The sequence below is a fragment of the Musca autumnalis genome, unplaced genomic scaffold (assembly GCF_047663935.1).
Source record: "Musca autumnalis isolate F117 unplaced genomic scaffold, ASM4766393v1 scaffold_1, whole genome shotgun sequence".
In the NCBI taxonomy this organism is placed as follows: Eukaryota; Metazoa; Arthropoda; class Insecta; order Diptera; family Muscidae; genus Musca; species Musca autumnalis.
In genome coordinates, this window is record NW_027411644.1 from 223102576 (window position 1) to 223115708 (window position 13133).

Genomic DNA, 13133 nt, shown 5'->3' on the forward strand with positions numbered 1-13133 from the left:
AAACTAACACCAGTTGTTGTAGTCTTCACATACATAGTCCGTTCAAGTTCCAAGTTCCATGCAAGTAGAATGAAGCATAGACTAGTGTAGGTCTTTGGCAGAATACAATGAATGTAATTGACATGCATGCTAGGTTTTTTTGTTGTTGTTGTTGCTTTGTTGGACTGACAAGTTCGTTCGCATGATTGGAAAAGGAACATACAATAGATACACGCGTAACATTGTATGTATGTACCAGCATACATAGTTGTATATATCCAGAAAACTTAAAAGTGTACGTGCGTGCAAATTTTTCATAAAGAACATGTGGTCCAGGGTTGCCTCATTATACCCTCAGCCTTTAGGCTAAACATGGTATCTACACTTTAATACGGCCAAAAATGTATCTCATCGAAATTATGGTTTCAGACAATTTGGAATCGATTGAGCAATGTCCGTCGGTTCGTGATATTTTGTCCAAAATTAATTTATATTCGAAGATGGGCCATCTCGGTCCACTCCTTCCGGTACCTCTCCACAAAAGTTCAAAAATTTGCGATAAAATGGTGCGCACGATATCTCTCAAAGGGAGTTACCGAATTGGTCATTACGTTGCATATGGTAATATTACTTCTTAAGCACCACACCTTCGGATACTTCCCACATAAAATTCGGAAAAAGTGATGTTTACGAGCTCCTCCACTCAGATCGTTTTGAACTTTTATTCAGTAGCTTGTCCTTGCGGTTCCTTTTACGTCGGTACAATTTTATCGGGGGCAAGTCCATACTTCCTCAGATAATGGCCTAGCTCCAAGCATGAAACTTTCACGGCACCAACTTAAGTTGGCAAATCCGCAAAATAACTCTCGCAGGGAGTTTCTGATTGGTCCAAACTTTGCACATCGTATTTTTTCATCTAGTCATGTATCAGGTTGGCACATGGACTATATCGATCTCGTCCTTAGGATACCTCCCACACAGTCTCAGATCATTTTGACAATTTGCCCAAAAAGTTCTTCTTACGGGGTCTGTTACGACGGCAAAAAATATTCTTTAAAAATATTGATCTTTCAGTAGTTGAAAAAATATTCTTTAAAAATCCACGATTATTGGTCTTATACCTTGGTTACACTATACCGGATTAACCCAGTGGGTTTGGATTTCAAATGTCAATGCCATAGCGCAAACGTCAAATAAATACTCATGAAGTGGGTTAACCCGACAAAAAACTCTAGTGTAACCGTACTATTACAGTCGTTGAAAAAATATAATTTAAAAATCCACGTTTATGGGTCTTCAAGTCGTTAAAAAATATTCCTAAAAAATCCACATTTATGGGTCTTCAAGTCATTAAAAAACATTCCTTAAAAATCCACGTTTATGGGTCTTTAAGTCATTAAAAAATATTCCTTAAAAATCTACGTTTATTGGTCTTCAAGTCGTCGAAAAAATATTCTTTAAAAATTCACGTTTATTGGTCTTCACTTCGTTGAAAAAAATATTCTTTAAAAATCCACGTTTGTTGGTCTTCACTTCGTTGAAAAAAATATTCTTTAAAATCCAAGTTTATTGGTCTTCACTTCGTTGAAAAAATATTCTTTAAAAATACACTTTTGTTGGTCTTCAAGTCGTTGAAAAAATATTCTTTAAAAATCCAAGTTTATTGGCCTTCAAGTCGTTGAAAAAATATTCTTTAAAAATCCACGTTTATTGGTCTTCAAGTCATTGAAAAAATATTCTTTAAAAATGCACGTTTATTGATCTTCAAGTCGTTGAAAATTAATTTTTTAAAAATCCAAGTTTATTGGCCTTCAAGTCGTTAAAAAAATATTCTTTAAAAATCCACGTTTAGTGGTCTGGTCGCTAGCAATTCTCCATCGCTAGCAAGCCGTCACTGTGTACGATGATCCATTGCCTTACGGAAAACTCGTGGGAACAACAAAACCCCTCGGTTGCTGTCTGGCAACTCTTTTGAGGATGACCTTTTAAAATCTGTCCAGGAGCTAGTAGCTACCCAATTAAGTAAATTCAGTGATGGATGCAGTTCTAACCCACTTTATAAACAAAATATTAAAAAACAACGAATCTGTTCGTCCCAAAAGGCAAAAGGCACTCTCGCAATATTGCCAAAAATGCTTCAAATGGTACAATGTATTACTCCTAGGATGTTTGGTATTAAAAATGGGATATATCGGCTCACGTTTTGTTATAGACCCCATAGGACAGTACCCCCCGATTTTCGATATTTTGAAGGTTTTAGCCATATTATCTTACCAAAATGTCTGAAATTTGGTAGTTAGTCTTTTTGGGACTATAAAACGTTCCTCCAGAATTTTATGAGTATAGGTCCACGTGTTGATATAGCCCCCGAAGAACGCTACCTCCCGATTTTCGGTGTTTTGAAGGTTTTAGCAACATAACATTATTATCCTACCGAAATGGCTGCAATTTGGTGCTTGGTCTTCCCCGAAATTTGTCAGTATATGTCCACGGTTTGATATTAAACGTCTGCACAAGCCACTTGTTTCTCCATTCAAGCCTTGGAAGCAAATCAACTCAAAGAAATTTTCAAGACCAATCAAGCCATGCCGACTCAACGAAATGTTCAAGTCAATCAAGCCACCCAACGAAATGTTCAAGACAATCAAGCCACCCAACGAAATTTTCGAGTCAATCAAGCCATCCAACGAAATTTTCAAGAGCATCCAAGCCACACAACGAAATGTTCAAGAGCAACCAAGCCGACGCAACCACCAAACAAACAAGATGATGTCGCTGTACACAGGAGCTTTGTGGCGTGTCAAAGATTATTAAATTGAAATGCTTTTGTATAAAATCAGATCAGATATTAAAGCAATTAAATGCACAAAAACTAAAGCAAAAAGGAGCAACTAAGTTATAATTAATAAAATCAATAACAAATAAATATATAAATAAATAACACAACAAATTAAGTATTTGATGCACCAAACACGCTATATGTGTCCATTTTTGATGAAATTTGAAATGTGCAACGCAATTCGGTTCAGATTTGGATATAGCTCCCATATACAGTTGCGTTTAAAATAATAGGAGTGACCATAAAAACCAAGAGAATGGTCAAATGAACTTGGTTAATCGTCTCTATATTGGCCTATTTTGTTTTTTTACAATTTTTTCACTTCCCAAATTAATTCATTCATTAACAGAAATGTTACAATTTGTTTTAAATTATTTACTGTTTATGCCAACATTAAAAATCGTCTTCAAAATTGTTCTTAAAATATACGAGTGGGAATGAAAAAGGACAATAAAAATATGTTTACTTGAGTCTTGGGCCAAAATTGCAAACATTTACGATTGAAATGTAGACTTTGACTTTGATATTACACTAGGGCTGGTATACACCGTGCTTTATTTTTGTATATAAACTTACCGTTTTTCATTCAAAAATACTTCATTTAGATCAGTTTCATTAGAAAACTGTATTCTATACAATCCAGAACCTAAAACGCATTTTACATTTGCATTGCGCAGGAGTTTTGGGAATTTACGTTATTCTATTTATTCTATGAAATTGAAAACATAAATGAAACATATTTTAAAAAAACATGTTAGATTTAAATCCGTTTAAGAAACATATTCGTAGGGCAACTTCAGAAGTATTTCTTCAAATTTTGCTTTTAAGGAATTGTGTAGAAAAAACCCTCATTTCAGCCAATCATGGAATTCTTTGAATATGAAGAAAATATTTGTTCTGCATGCAGTTAAAATGCCGAGGACCTAAAAATATCACTTGGTCTTATGGATACGTTTTTTGGCCGATCTTTAACGGCCGATCTGGTAACAGCCAGAGTGTTAACAAGGCTATAGTCGGGCCGATCATGTGATACCCTACACCACTACCCCTGGGAATTAGTTTTCCACAAATCAAAATTTCTTTATGGAACAAATAAACTTATTGTACACAATGCGCCTTAACTAACTTTAACCGAAAGGTGCTTACACCTGAGAAGTTTTTGCGGATTTTGAAACCACAATGTTCATAGATAAGGAAAATCAAAAAACAAAACAAAAATCGCCAGAAAATGTCGCCAACATTAGTGAAGGGTATTTTGCACCATTGAAAATTTGCTGTTTCCTGGCTGGGGAATCGTGCTGAAACCCATGCTGCAATGTATGTATAAAAATCCAATTGGTCAATTAATACGCTAGGGCACCATGTAATTTGCAATAATGCAAAAACTGGGAATGGGAAAATGTGGTTCTCTACACAAAACCCATTATATGTATATTAGGCAGTAGGCCCGTTATCTAGCAGATACGTTATTGCAATTTGCCGGTATATGCCCTCCAGGAAAGAAAATATAGACCAAAAATATATTTGTTTTATTTTTCATACAAAAGTAAGGTTCCATTTCACCCGCTAAATAATACACATAATCATCCAAAATTGTAGGCATCTTCTTCTGCCTGAACTCTTACCTCGTGCAAAATTTCGTGATTATTGAGCTATTGTTGCGACCTCTAGCGTGTTTATGACTACACTACAAACAAATAACAAGCTATATTAGGCTGTAACTCTGTTATCTTATCATGTACACCAACACAATTAACATCAATAGAAAGGTCAAGCGTTCCTCTTCCAATTATATTATATATATATATATATATATATATATATATATATATATATATATATATATATATATATATATATATATATATTCAAATTTTTCACACAAAAGTTGTGGTCCATTTCACCCTCTAAATATTATCTGATCGCCATCTCAAATTGCAAGCTTCTTCTTTGTCATATATTCTTACCTTATTTAAAATTTTGCGTTGATCGGACTATTGTTGCGACCTACAGAGCCGCTACAAAATTGGATAAATATCATGTTTTTGGTCCATTTCACCCGCTAAATATTTCACGAGCAATAAAAATAGGGATCTATTCTGGTCTGAACCCGACCTCCATACAAAATTTCGTGACGACCGGTCCATAATTGCGGCCTGGAGTTTCATTACAATTTATACTGGACAGACGGACGGACACACAACTCAAAATCGTTTTATCTCGTCGAGATGTGAAGATTGGTGCACCACATTGGGGGTCTCCGACGAATATTTCGCGATGTTACATGCATTTTTACCAAAACAAACCAAAACAAACCTTTCCACATAGTGGTGGAGGGTATAAAAAGCTCTAATATGTAAATTACACTGTGCAATTCGAAAATTATTAACCATATTCTGACACCGCAGCGTGATAGAAGACCAAAAAAGAGGAGACACGTGTTTCGCCGTTTTTTCGTATCTCATCAACTTTCGGGGTTATAGGCCTTCAAAGGTTTGAGGCTTTGATGTAAATAGGGTCATTTAGTCGGGACTATATCTTCCAAACCATATAATCCATCAAACTTCATGTGCAAGGTCAAAATCGCCATGGTCAAATTTATTTTAAAATGTTTTCTCAAGTTTTGTTATACAGCTATTAAACCGATCAAATTTAAAACAAACGAGCAACTACAAAAATGTACCTCAGATCTCAATAAACATCTTTCTAGAACATACGAACTATGTATAGACGGTTCTTAAAGGTCAAAATAGCAAAGCAAATGGGATTTTTATCCTGTTTTCTCTGGTTCTGGTCCACAGATATTAAACCGTTCAATATTCAAGAAAACAACCAACAACAATAATGTAGCAATGACACCAATAAACAACTTTCTGGAACATGCGAAATGTCTATGAACGGTTCTTAATGGTAAAATAGCAAAACACTTTTGAAAATATTCTATTTTTACACTTTTTTCTCCAATTCTGGTCCACAGATACCGAATCGTTCAACATCGTGCAGAGAACCACAACTGGGAATGGGAATTCCCAGTTTTTGTATTATTGCAAATTACATGGTGCCCTAGCGTATTAATTGACCAATTGGATTTGTATACATACATTGCACCATGGGTCGCTTTGCCACCTTTTTTAAACGATTCCCCAGCCAAGAAACAGCAAAATGTCAATGGTGCAAAATACCCTTCAGTAATGTTGGCTACATTTTCTTGCGTTTTTTTTTTTTTTTTTTGTTTTTTGATTTTCCTCATCTATGAACATTGTGGTTTCAAAATCCGCAAAAACTTCTCAGGTGTTAGCACGTTTCGTTTAAAGTTACTTAAGGCGCACCGTGTACAATAAGTTTATTTGTTCCATAAAGAAATTTTGATTTGTGGAAAACTAATTCCCAGGGGTAGTGGTGTAGGGTATTACATGGTCGGCCCGACTATAGCCTTGTTAACACTCTGGCTGTTACCACGATTGGTGATTGATATCCCATAAATTTTAGTATTTTGATGCTTGATCCAAGTTTAAGCCAGTTTCAATTAGCCCTTTATGTAAAGATCGGCCAAAAAACGTATCCATAAGACCAAGTGATATTTTTAGGCCCTCGGCATTTTAACTGCATGCAGAACAAATATTTTCTTCATATTCAAAGAATTCGATGATTGGCTGATATGAGGGTTTTTTCCACACAATTCCTTAAAAGCAAAATTTAAAGAAATACTTCTGAAGTTGCCCTACGAATATGTTTCTTAAACGAATTTAAATCTAACATGTTTATACCCTCAGCCTTTAGGCTAAAGAGGGTATTTACACTTTGATACGACCAAAAATGTGCCTCATCGAAATAATGGTTTTAGACCCCAAGTTTGTTTGTACGATATCCGTTTCAGACAATTTTGAGTAGATCTAGCAATGTCCGTCCGTCTGTCTGTCTGTCGGTCTGTCTGGCTGGTGCGCACGATAACTCTCGAACGGATCAATCGATTCGGTTCAAATTTTGGGTATCGAAATATTTTGTCCAGATTCGATTTAAGTTCGAAGATGGGCCATATAGGTCCACTCCTTCAAGTACCTCCCCCACAAATGTTCAAAAATTGTCGCAAAACTTGTGCGCACGATAACTCTTGTAGGGAGTAACCGATTTGGTCCATACTTGGCACATCGTGTAATTTCTACCAAACTTAGATTAGGTTCCAATATGGACTCAATCGGTCCACTCCTTCGGGTACCTCCCACACAAAATTTCGGAAAAGTTCAGTTTAGGACCTGGTCTCGAATCGCTTTGATTTTTGTTTACGCAAGTTGTATTCGCTGTCCTCTATACGACGCTGTAAGTTTCATTAGGGGCAAGACCATACTTCCTGAGAAAATAGCCTGAAAGTTACAAAAAAACCCTATGACACCGTGTGTAGTGGTTGCAGCGCAAGATAACTTTCGAACGGATCTGCCGATTCGGTCCAAAATTTGGCTTTCGTAATATTTTGTCTAAACTTAGTTCAAGTTCAAAGATGGATTATATCGGTCCACTCCTTCCGGTACCTCCCCCACAGAAGTTCAAAAATGTTCGGAAAATTTGTGCGTACGATAACTCTTGAAGGGAGTAACCGATTTGGTCCATACTTTGCACATTATGAAATTTTTACCAGACTTAGATGAGGTTACAATATGGACTCAATTGGTAAACTCCTTCGAGTACCTCCTACACAAAATTTCGGAAAAGTTCAGTTTAGGACCTGCTCTCGAATCGCCTTGGTTTTTGTTGTTCCATCTTGTAGGGGACAGTGCCCTATACGAAGGTACAAGTTTCCTCAGGGGCAAGTCCATACTGCCTGAAAAAATAGCCTGAAAGTTGAAAAACAAACCCTATGACACCATGTTTATGGGTGGAAGCGCAAGATAATTCTCGAACGGAAATGCCGGTTCCGCCCAAAATTTGGCCTTCGTAATATTGTTTCCAAACTTAGATTAAGTTCGTAGATAAGCCATATCGGTCCACTCCTTCAGGTACCTACGCCACAAAAGTTCAAAAATATTCGGAAAAATTGTGGGCACGATAACTCTTGATGGGAGTGACCGATTTGGTCCATACTTTACACATTCTCATAATATCTACCAGATATAGATCAGGTTCGAATATGGACTATATTTGTCCACTCCATCCCGTACCTACCACACAAAATTTTGGATAAGTTCACTTTAAGACCTGCTATTGAATCACTTTGATTTCTGTTGAAGCAACTTGTATTCGCTGCCTCAATTACGATGGTAAAAGTTCTTTCAGGGGCAAGTCCATACTTCTTGAGAAAACAGCCCGAAGGGTGTAAAAAACCTATGGCACCCCCATGGTCTATGTCGGTCCATTCCTTTAAGTACCTTTTCAGCAAAATTTTTGAACTTTAATCCTAATCAACATTTTTGTCGGTTCATACGAGACCAAAGTTTTGAAACCCCTAAATACATAAGTTTATTGTGAAAAAAAGTGTTTCAATTTGCATAGGCTGAGGGTATATCTCTGTCGGCAAAGCCGACTGATACTTTTTTACTTGTTTTTTAAATATGTTTCATTTATGTTGTCAATTACATAGAATAACGTAAATTCCCCAAACTCCTGCGCAATGCAAATGAAAAATGCGTTTTAGGTTTTGGATTGTATAAAACACAGTTTTCTAATGAAACTGATCTAAATGAAGTATTTTTGAATGAAAAAAGGTAAGTTTATATACTTACCAGCCATAGTGTAATATCAAAGTGAAAGTATACATTTCAATCGTAAATGTTTGTAATTTTATTCCTTTTTCTTCCACACTCGTATATTTTAACAAAAAATTTTGAAGACGATTTATAATGTTGGCATAAACAGTAAATAATTTAAAACAAACACAAAATAGACCAATATAGAGACGATTAACCAAGTTCATTTCACCATTCCCTTGGTCTGCATGTTCACTCCTATTAGTTTGAACGCAACTGTATATGGGAGCTATATCCAAATCTAAACCTATTTCGATATAATTTTACACATTTATTTTTAGACCAAATTCCGTTGCACATTTCAAATTTCATCAAAAATGGACAGATATAGCGTGTTTGGTGTATCAAATACTTAATTTGTTTTGTTATTTATTAATATATTTATTTATTATTAATCTTATTAATTATAACTTAGTTACTCCTTTTTGTTTTAGTTTTTATGCATTTAATTGCTTTAATATCTGATCCGATTTTATACAAAAAACATTTCAATTTAATAATCTTTGACACGCCACAAAGCTCCTGTGTACAGCGACATCATCTTGTTTGTTTGGTGGTTGCGTCGGCTTGGTTGGTCTTGAACATTTCGTTGTGTGGCTTGGATGGTCTTGAAAATTTCGTTGGATGGCTTGATTGACTCAAAAATTTCGTTGGTTGGCTTGATTGACTTGAACATTTCGTTGAGTCGCCATGGCTTAATTGGTCTTGAGTTGATTTACTTGACTTGTTGGGAGCGTTGACTTAGAACGACTTAACTTGTTTTTTTTTTCTCAATAAATATATCTTGAATTTTGAATCTAACTTGCTTTTTCTTCCAAGGCTTGAATGGAGAAACAAGTGGCTTGTGCAGACGCTTCATATCAAACCGTGGACATATACTGACAAATTTCGGGGAAAACGTTTTGTAGCCTCATTGAAGACCAAATACCAAATTGCAGCCATTTCGGTAGGATAATGTGGCTAAAACCTTCAAAACACCGAAAATCGGGAAGTAGCGTTCTTTGGAGGCTATATCAACACGTGGACCTATACTCATAAAATTCTGGAGGAACGTTTTATAGTCCCAAAGAAGACTAACTACCACATCTCAGACATTTCGGAAATATAATATGGCTAAAACCTTCAAAATATCGAACATGGGGGGGTACTGTCCTATGGGGTCTATATCAAAACGTAAGCCGATATAGCCCATTTGTAATACCAAACATCCTAGGAGTAATATAAAGCAGTAAAAGTAAAACCAGCGACTTTAGAATGCTGCAAATTGATCTGCACAACCTTAAGCATCATTATTGTAGGCGATTATGTGGATGGAATCCCTAGTTGCATGTTATCCAGCTGCTTTTCAGCATCGTGGACTTCATCTGCATCGTCTCCTATATTTGTTCTAAGCGGACGCAGGATTTTAACTTTGGCCTACCTTATGCCAAAGAACAGCTGGTTTCCCAGTCTCTTCAATGCCTCCACACTAGCCTCTCTGTTATCGAGAGAACTTGGCTCATGCTGCTGTTGTTGTTGTGTGGCTCAGGCGTGATTATGGACCAGTCGTCCATTGGAACATCTTTCTTCATCTTCGCCTAACTTTCAGCAACATTGGGTCACCACATTCTATCCTGGGTAACCAAACTTTTGCACAAGGTTTCATTGAGATTTTCTGGGCCGAGCTTAGCCTCAGACTAATGTCGTCCCAAGCAACGCTGAGCTAAGCTATGAACTCATCCATGCATTTGATGACCCTGCATCCACGATACACTTCGCTAGGGTCGAAATGGGGGCACAGGAGAATCTTCGCTTGTAAAAACTTTACGCCATTGTACGCAAGGTTGTGCTTGACGACTTCGTCAAACGGTCGTTTTATTGTTGATGAGGTCGTGGCATTGTGCGAGTCAGCTTTTCTCCTCTTAGCGGTCTTAATGTTCTCTGTCCAGGAACGTTTTCGCTTGCAGGTACATACAAGAACGATCGTCGATTTGAGAGATGTTGGCTTTCTGATAATCCGCGACAATTTTAGTATTTGGTCCATAACTTGGCCTTAGTAATATTTTGCCCAAACTTAGTTTAAGTTCGAAGATAGGCTATATCGGTCCACTCCTTCCGGTACCTCCCCCCCACAAAAGTTCGAAAATGTCTACCTAGTGGTCCTGTTTACAGCGATATCATGTTTTTCGTAGGCAAGTACATGCTTCCTGATATAATGGTCCAAAACCTCTGAATTATATGGTGACCAACTGAAACGACAGGTGGTCGCGATATCTATCGAGGGGAATGACACCCAAAAATTAAACCCACTTTCAAAATGGTATATGTCGGTCCATTCCTTTAGACACCTTCCCGGCAAAACTTTTTTAGCTTCTATCAAAATCCATATTTTAGTCGGTTCATGCGCCCAAAATTTTCAAAACCCCTTAAATATATACATTTTTTTGGGAAAAAAGTGTTTCAATTCACACAGGCTGAGGGTATATCTCTGTCGGCAAAGCCGGCTGATCCTTTTTTACTTGTTCATTTACAAAAACCTTCTGATGAATCAGCTCGTCTCGAAAGAGAAAAAATAACAAAATTAAAACATATGATCATCATCGCCTTAACAGGTAAACATAAATAATGTATTACTTTTCGCCGAGGAGTGAACATTTCCCAATTCTGCATTAAGCAGTTCTATGCGTATAATACAGATCGATATTATAAAATTATGTATTTTTAGTGCATTAAACAAAAACCATGTTATCAATATTAAAGCCGCAGTTAGAGCATTTTTCCAAACAAACTTTTTGACCACAAAGAACAACAATTGCCAATTTATGTCCTATATATACTGAATAAAGGACTAAACACTATAAAATATATTCACATCAAATATTTTAATACTGAAAACGTATACCTCTAATTATAGTTATATTCCAGAACCTGGAATCGTAAATGGCGGAATATCTGGAGAGTCTCAATAACATAATAATCTGCAAAAAAGTACGTTAAACGACAAAAAAACTCAATTTGGAACGCTTTTTGATGATTTTCCAAATTTAATTGACGATTTTCGTAAAAAAAAACACTTGCATATTTAGCATATTTTTTGCATTTTTTTTTTTGCATGTTTTTGATATGACCCCAAATATCGAAAAACTGACCCTCGCAACGCCTACATCCAAAATTTGAGTCCAATCGGATAAGAAATAAAAAAACATGCTAAAATCCGATGTCTAATCATTAGTATAATAGCCTTTCCACATGGAAGTGCATGTTACGCTAACATGTGAGTGAAAATAGTTAGCAAATGATGCATGTCATGTCATCTCTAATATGTAGAATCGTATCGAAATATCGCACAAACTAGTCACAATTAATAAATAAAAGGTTTAGCTGCCGTGTGAGTTGCAAGCAGTTTAAAATCTAGCCAGTTAAAGAAGTAAAGTGTGGTGATAATGGTTTTTGATTTCAATAAATTAGGACTATGGCAATTAGTGGTTCATCTACTATGTCCAGTGGCCCTTATAAATGCCATGATACCTGGGGTCGATCAGGTGATTATCTACATATATATTGTAAGGTGTTAAAAATGTTGACATTAAAATTACGTTCTTTCTTTCTTTCTGTCGAACAGAAAACATGGACCTTTGAAATAAAATCATTGGAGACTTATTCAGCCGATGAGAATATATTGCAATTTGATTTAAGTGTCAGACGAGTTTCACGTGGTGTTTATGCCATATCAGGCTCAATTACCTTGAAAGTTGATTTTGAAGAGGATCACCCATGTTATGTAATGTCGTTATAAATGTTATTTCCAGGATACATATATACATACTTTTTTGTTTAAAATAAAATGTCTTATTTCAGATAGAGGCTGTTGCTTCTCGCAGCAGTAATGGTGTCAGCGATTTCAGGGAAATACCCTTAAAAATGCCTCGTGAACACCTATTAATTGCAATAAATAGTTTCTACAAGGATATGCTAATGGAAACACTGCGTGAATGTTCTAATTTGCCGGTGTTTGCAGATAAATTTGAGCCACCATTGCTGAAGGGTGTCTATACCCTTGAAAAATGTCAATTTACTCATGACGGCTTTCCTAATCACATGGTTGAAGGTTTTTATAAAATCGTAATATTCGGTGAAGGCTATGTGGATTGGTCCATTACTCTTGTATCGCAAGTTGAAGTTTCAATTTAATTAAGTTGATATGTAAATTGGTTTTTAAAATTAAACGATTATCCTTTGTATACCACATCAGAAGCATGTCTTTAAAATATCTTTAGGTTTATTTTTTTTTTTTTCAAGTAGAAACTTCCCGTAAGAATTTGCAAGTCAAACTATTAACATATTTTAACCAGGGCATTTCACATTGAATAAGTAGATATTATATAGCCACTTAAAGCCGATAAATAAGCTGAACAAGTAAAAAAGAGTTAAATTTGGTGGGGCCGAACTGTTTATTCCCTCCTTAAATGAAATAACTAACATGAAATGTGATACGCATCCGCTTCTAGATACAGCGATTCAATCTCTTTCAATATTTATGCATATTTTAATGTTACACTCAGCAGCCAAAGTGTGTCGTCAATTGCATCACACAATGC

The 13133-nt window shown here is 36.0% G+C and overlaps 1 protein-coding gene across 1 annotated transcript; it reads left to right on the forward strand.

Annotated features, from left to right (window-relative positions):
• The first annotated feature begins 11914 nt into the window (after positions 1 to 11914).
• LOC141391102 (uncharacterized) lies at positions 11915 to 12777 on the forward strand. Its single transcript, XM_073964020.1, has 3 exons — positions 11915 to 12077; positions 12158 to 12316; positions 12394 to 12777. The coding sequence occupies exons 1-3, from the start codon at positions 11979 to 11981 to the stop codon at positions 12724 to 12726; spliced, it is 591 nt and encodes a 196-aa protein (XP_073820121.1). The 5' UTR covers positions 11915 to 11978; the 3' UTR covers positions 12727 to 12777.
• The last annotated feature ends 356 nt before the right edge of the window (positions 12778 to 13133 follow it).

Coding starts and splice junctions, on each gene's coding strand:
- LOC141391102 (XM_073964020.1), top strand. CDS start 11,979: ATGGTTTTTGATTTCAATAAATTAGGACTATGGCAATTAGTGGTTCAT. Junction 12,078..12,157: donor TGATACCTGGGGTCGATCAG/GTGATTATCTAC, acceptor TCTGTCGAACAG/AAAACATGGACCTTTGAAAT. Junction 12,317..12,393: donor AAGAGGATCACCCATGTTAT/GTAATGTCGTTA, acceptor GTCTTATTTCAG/ATAGAGGCTGTTGCTTCTCG.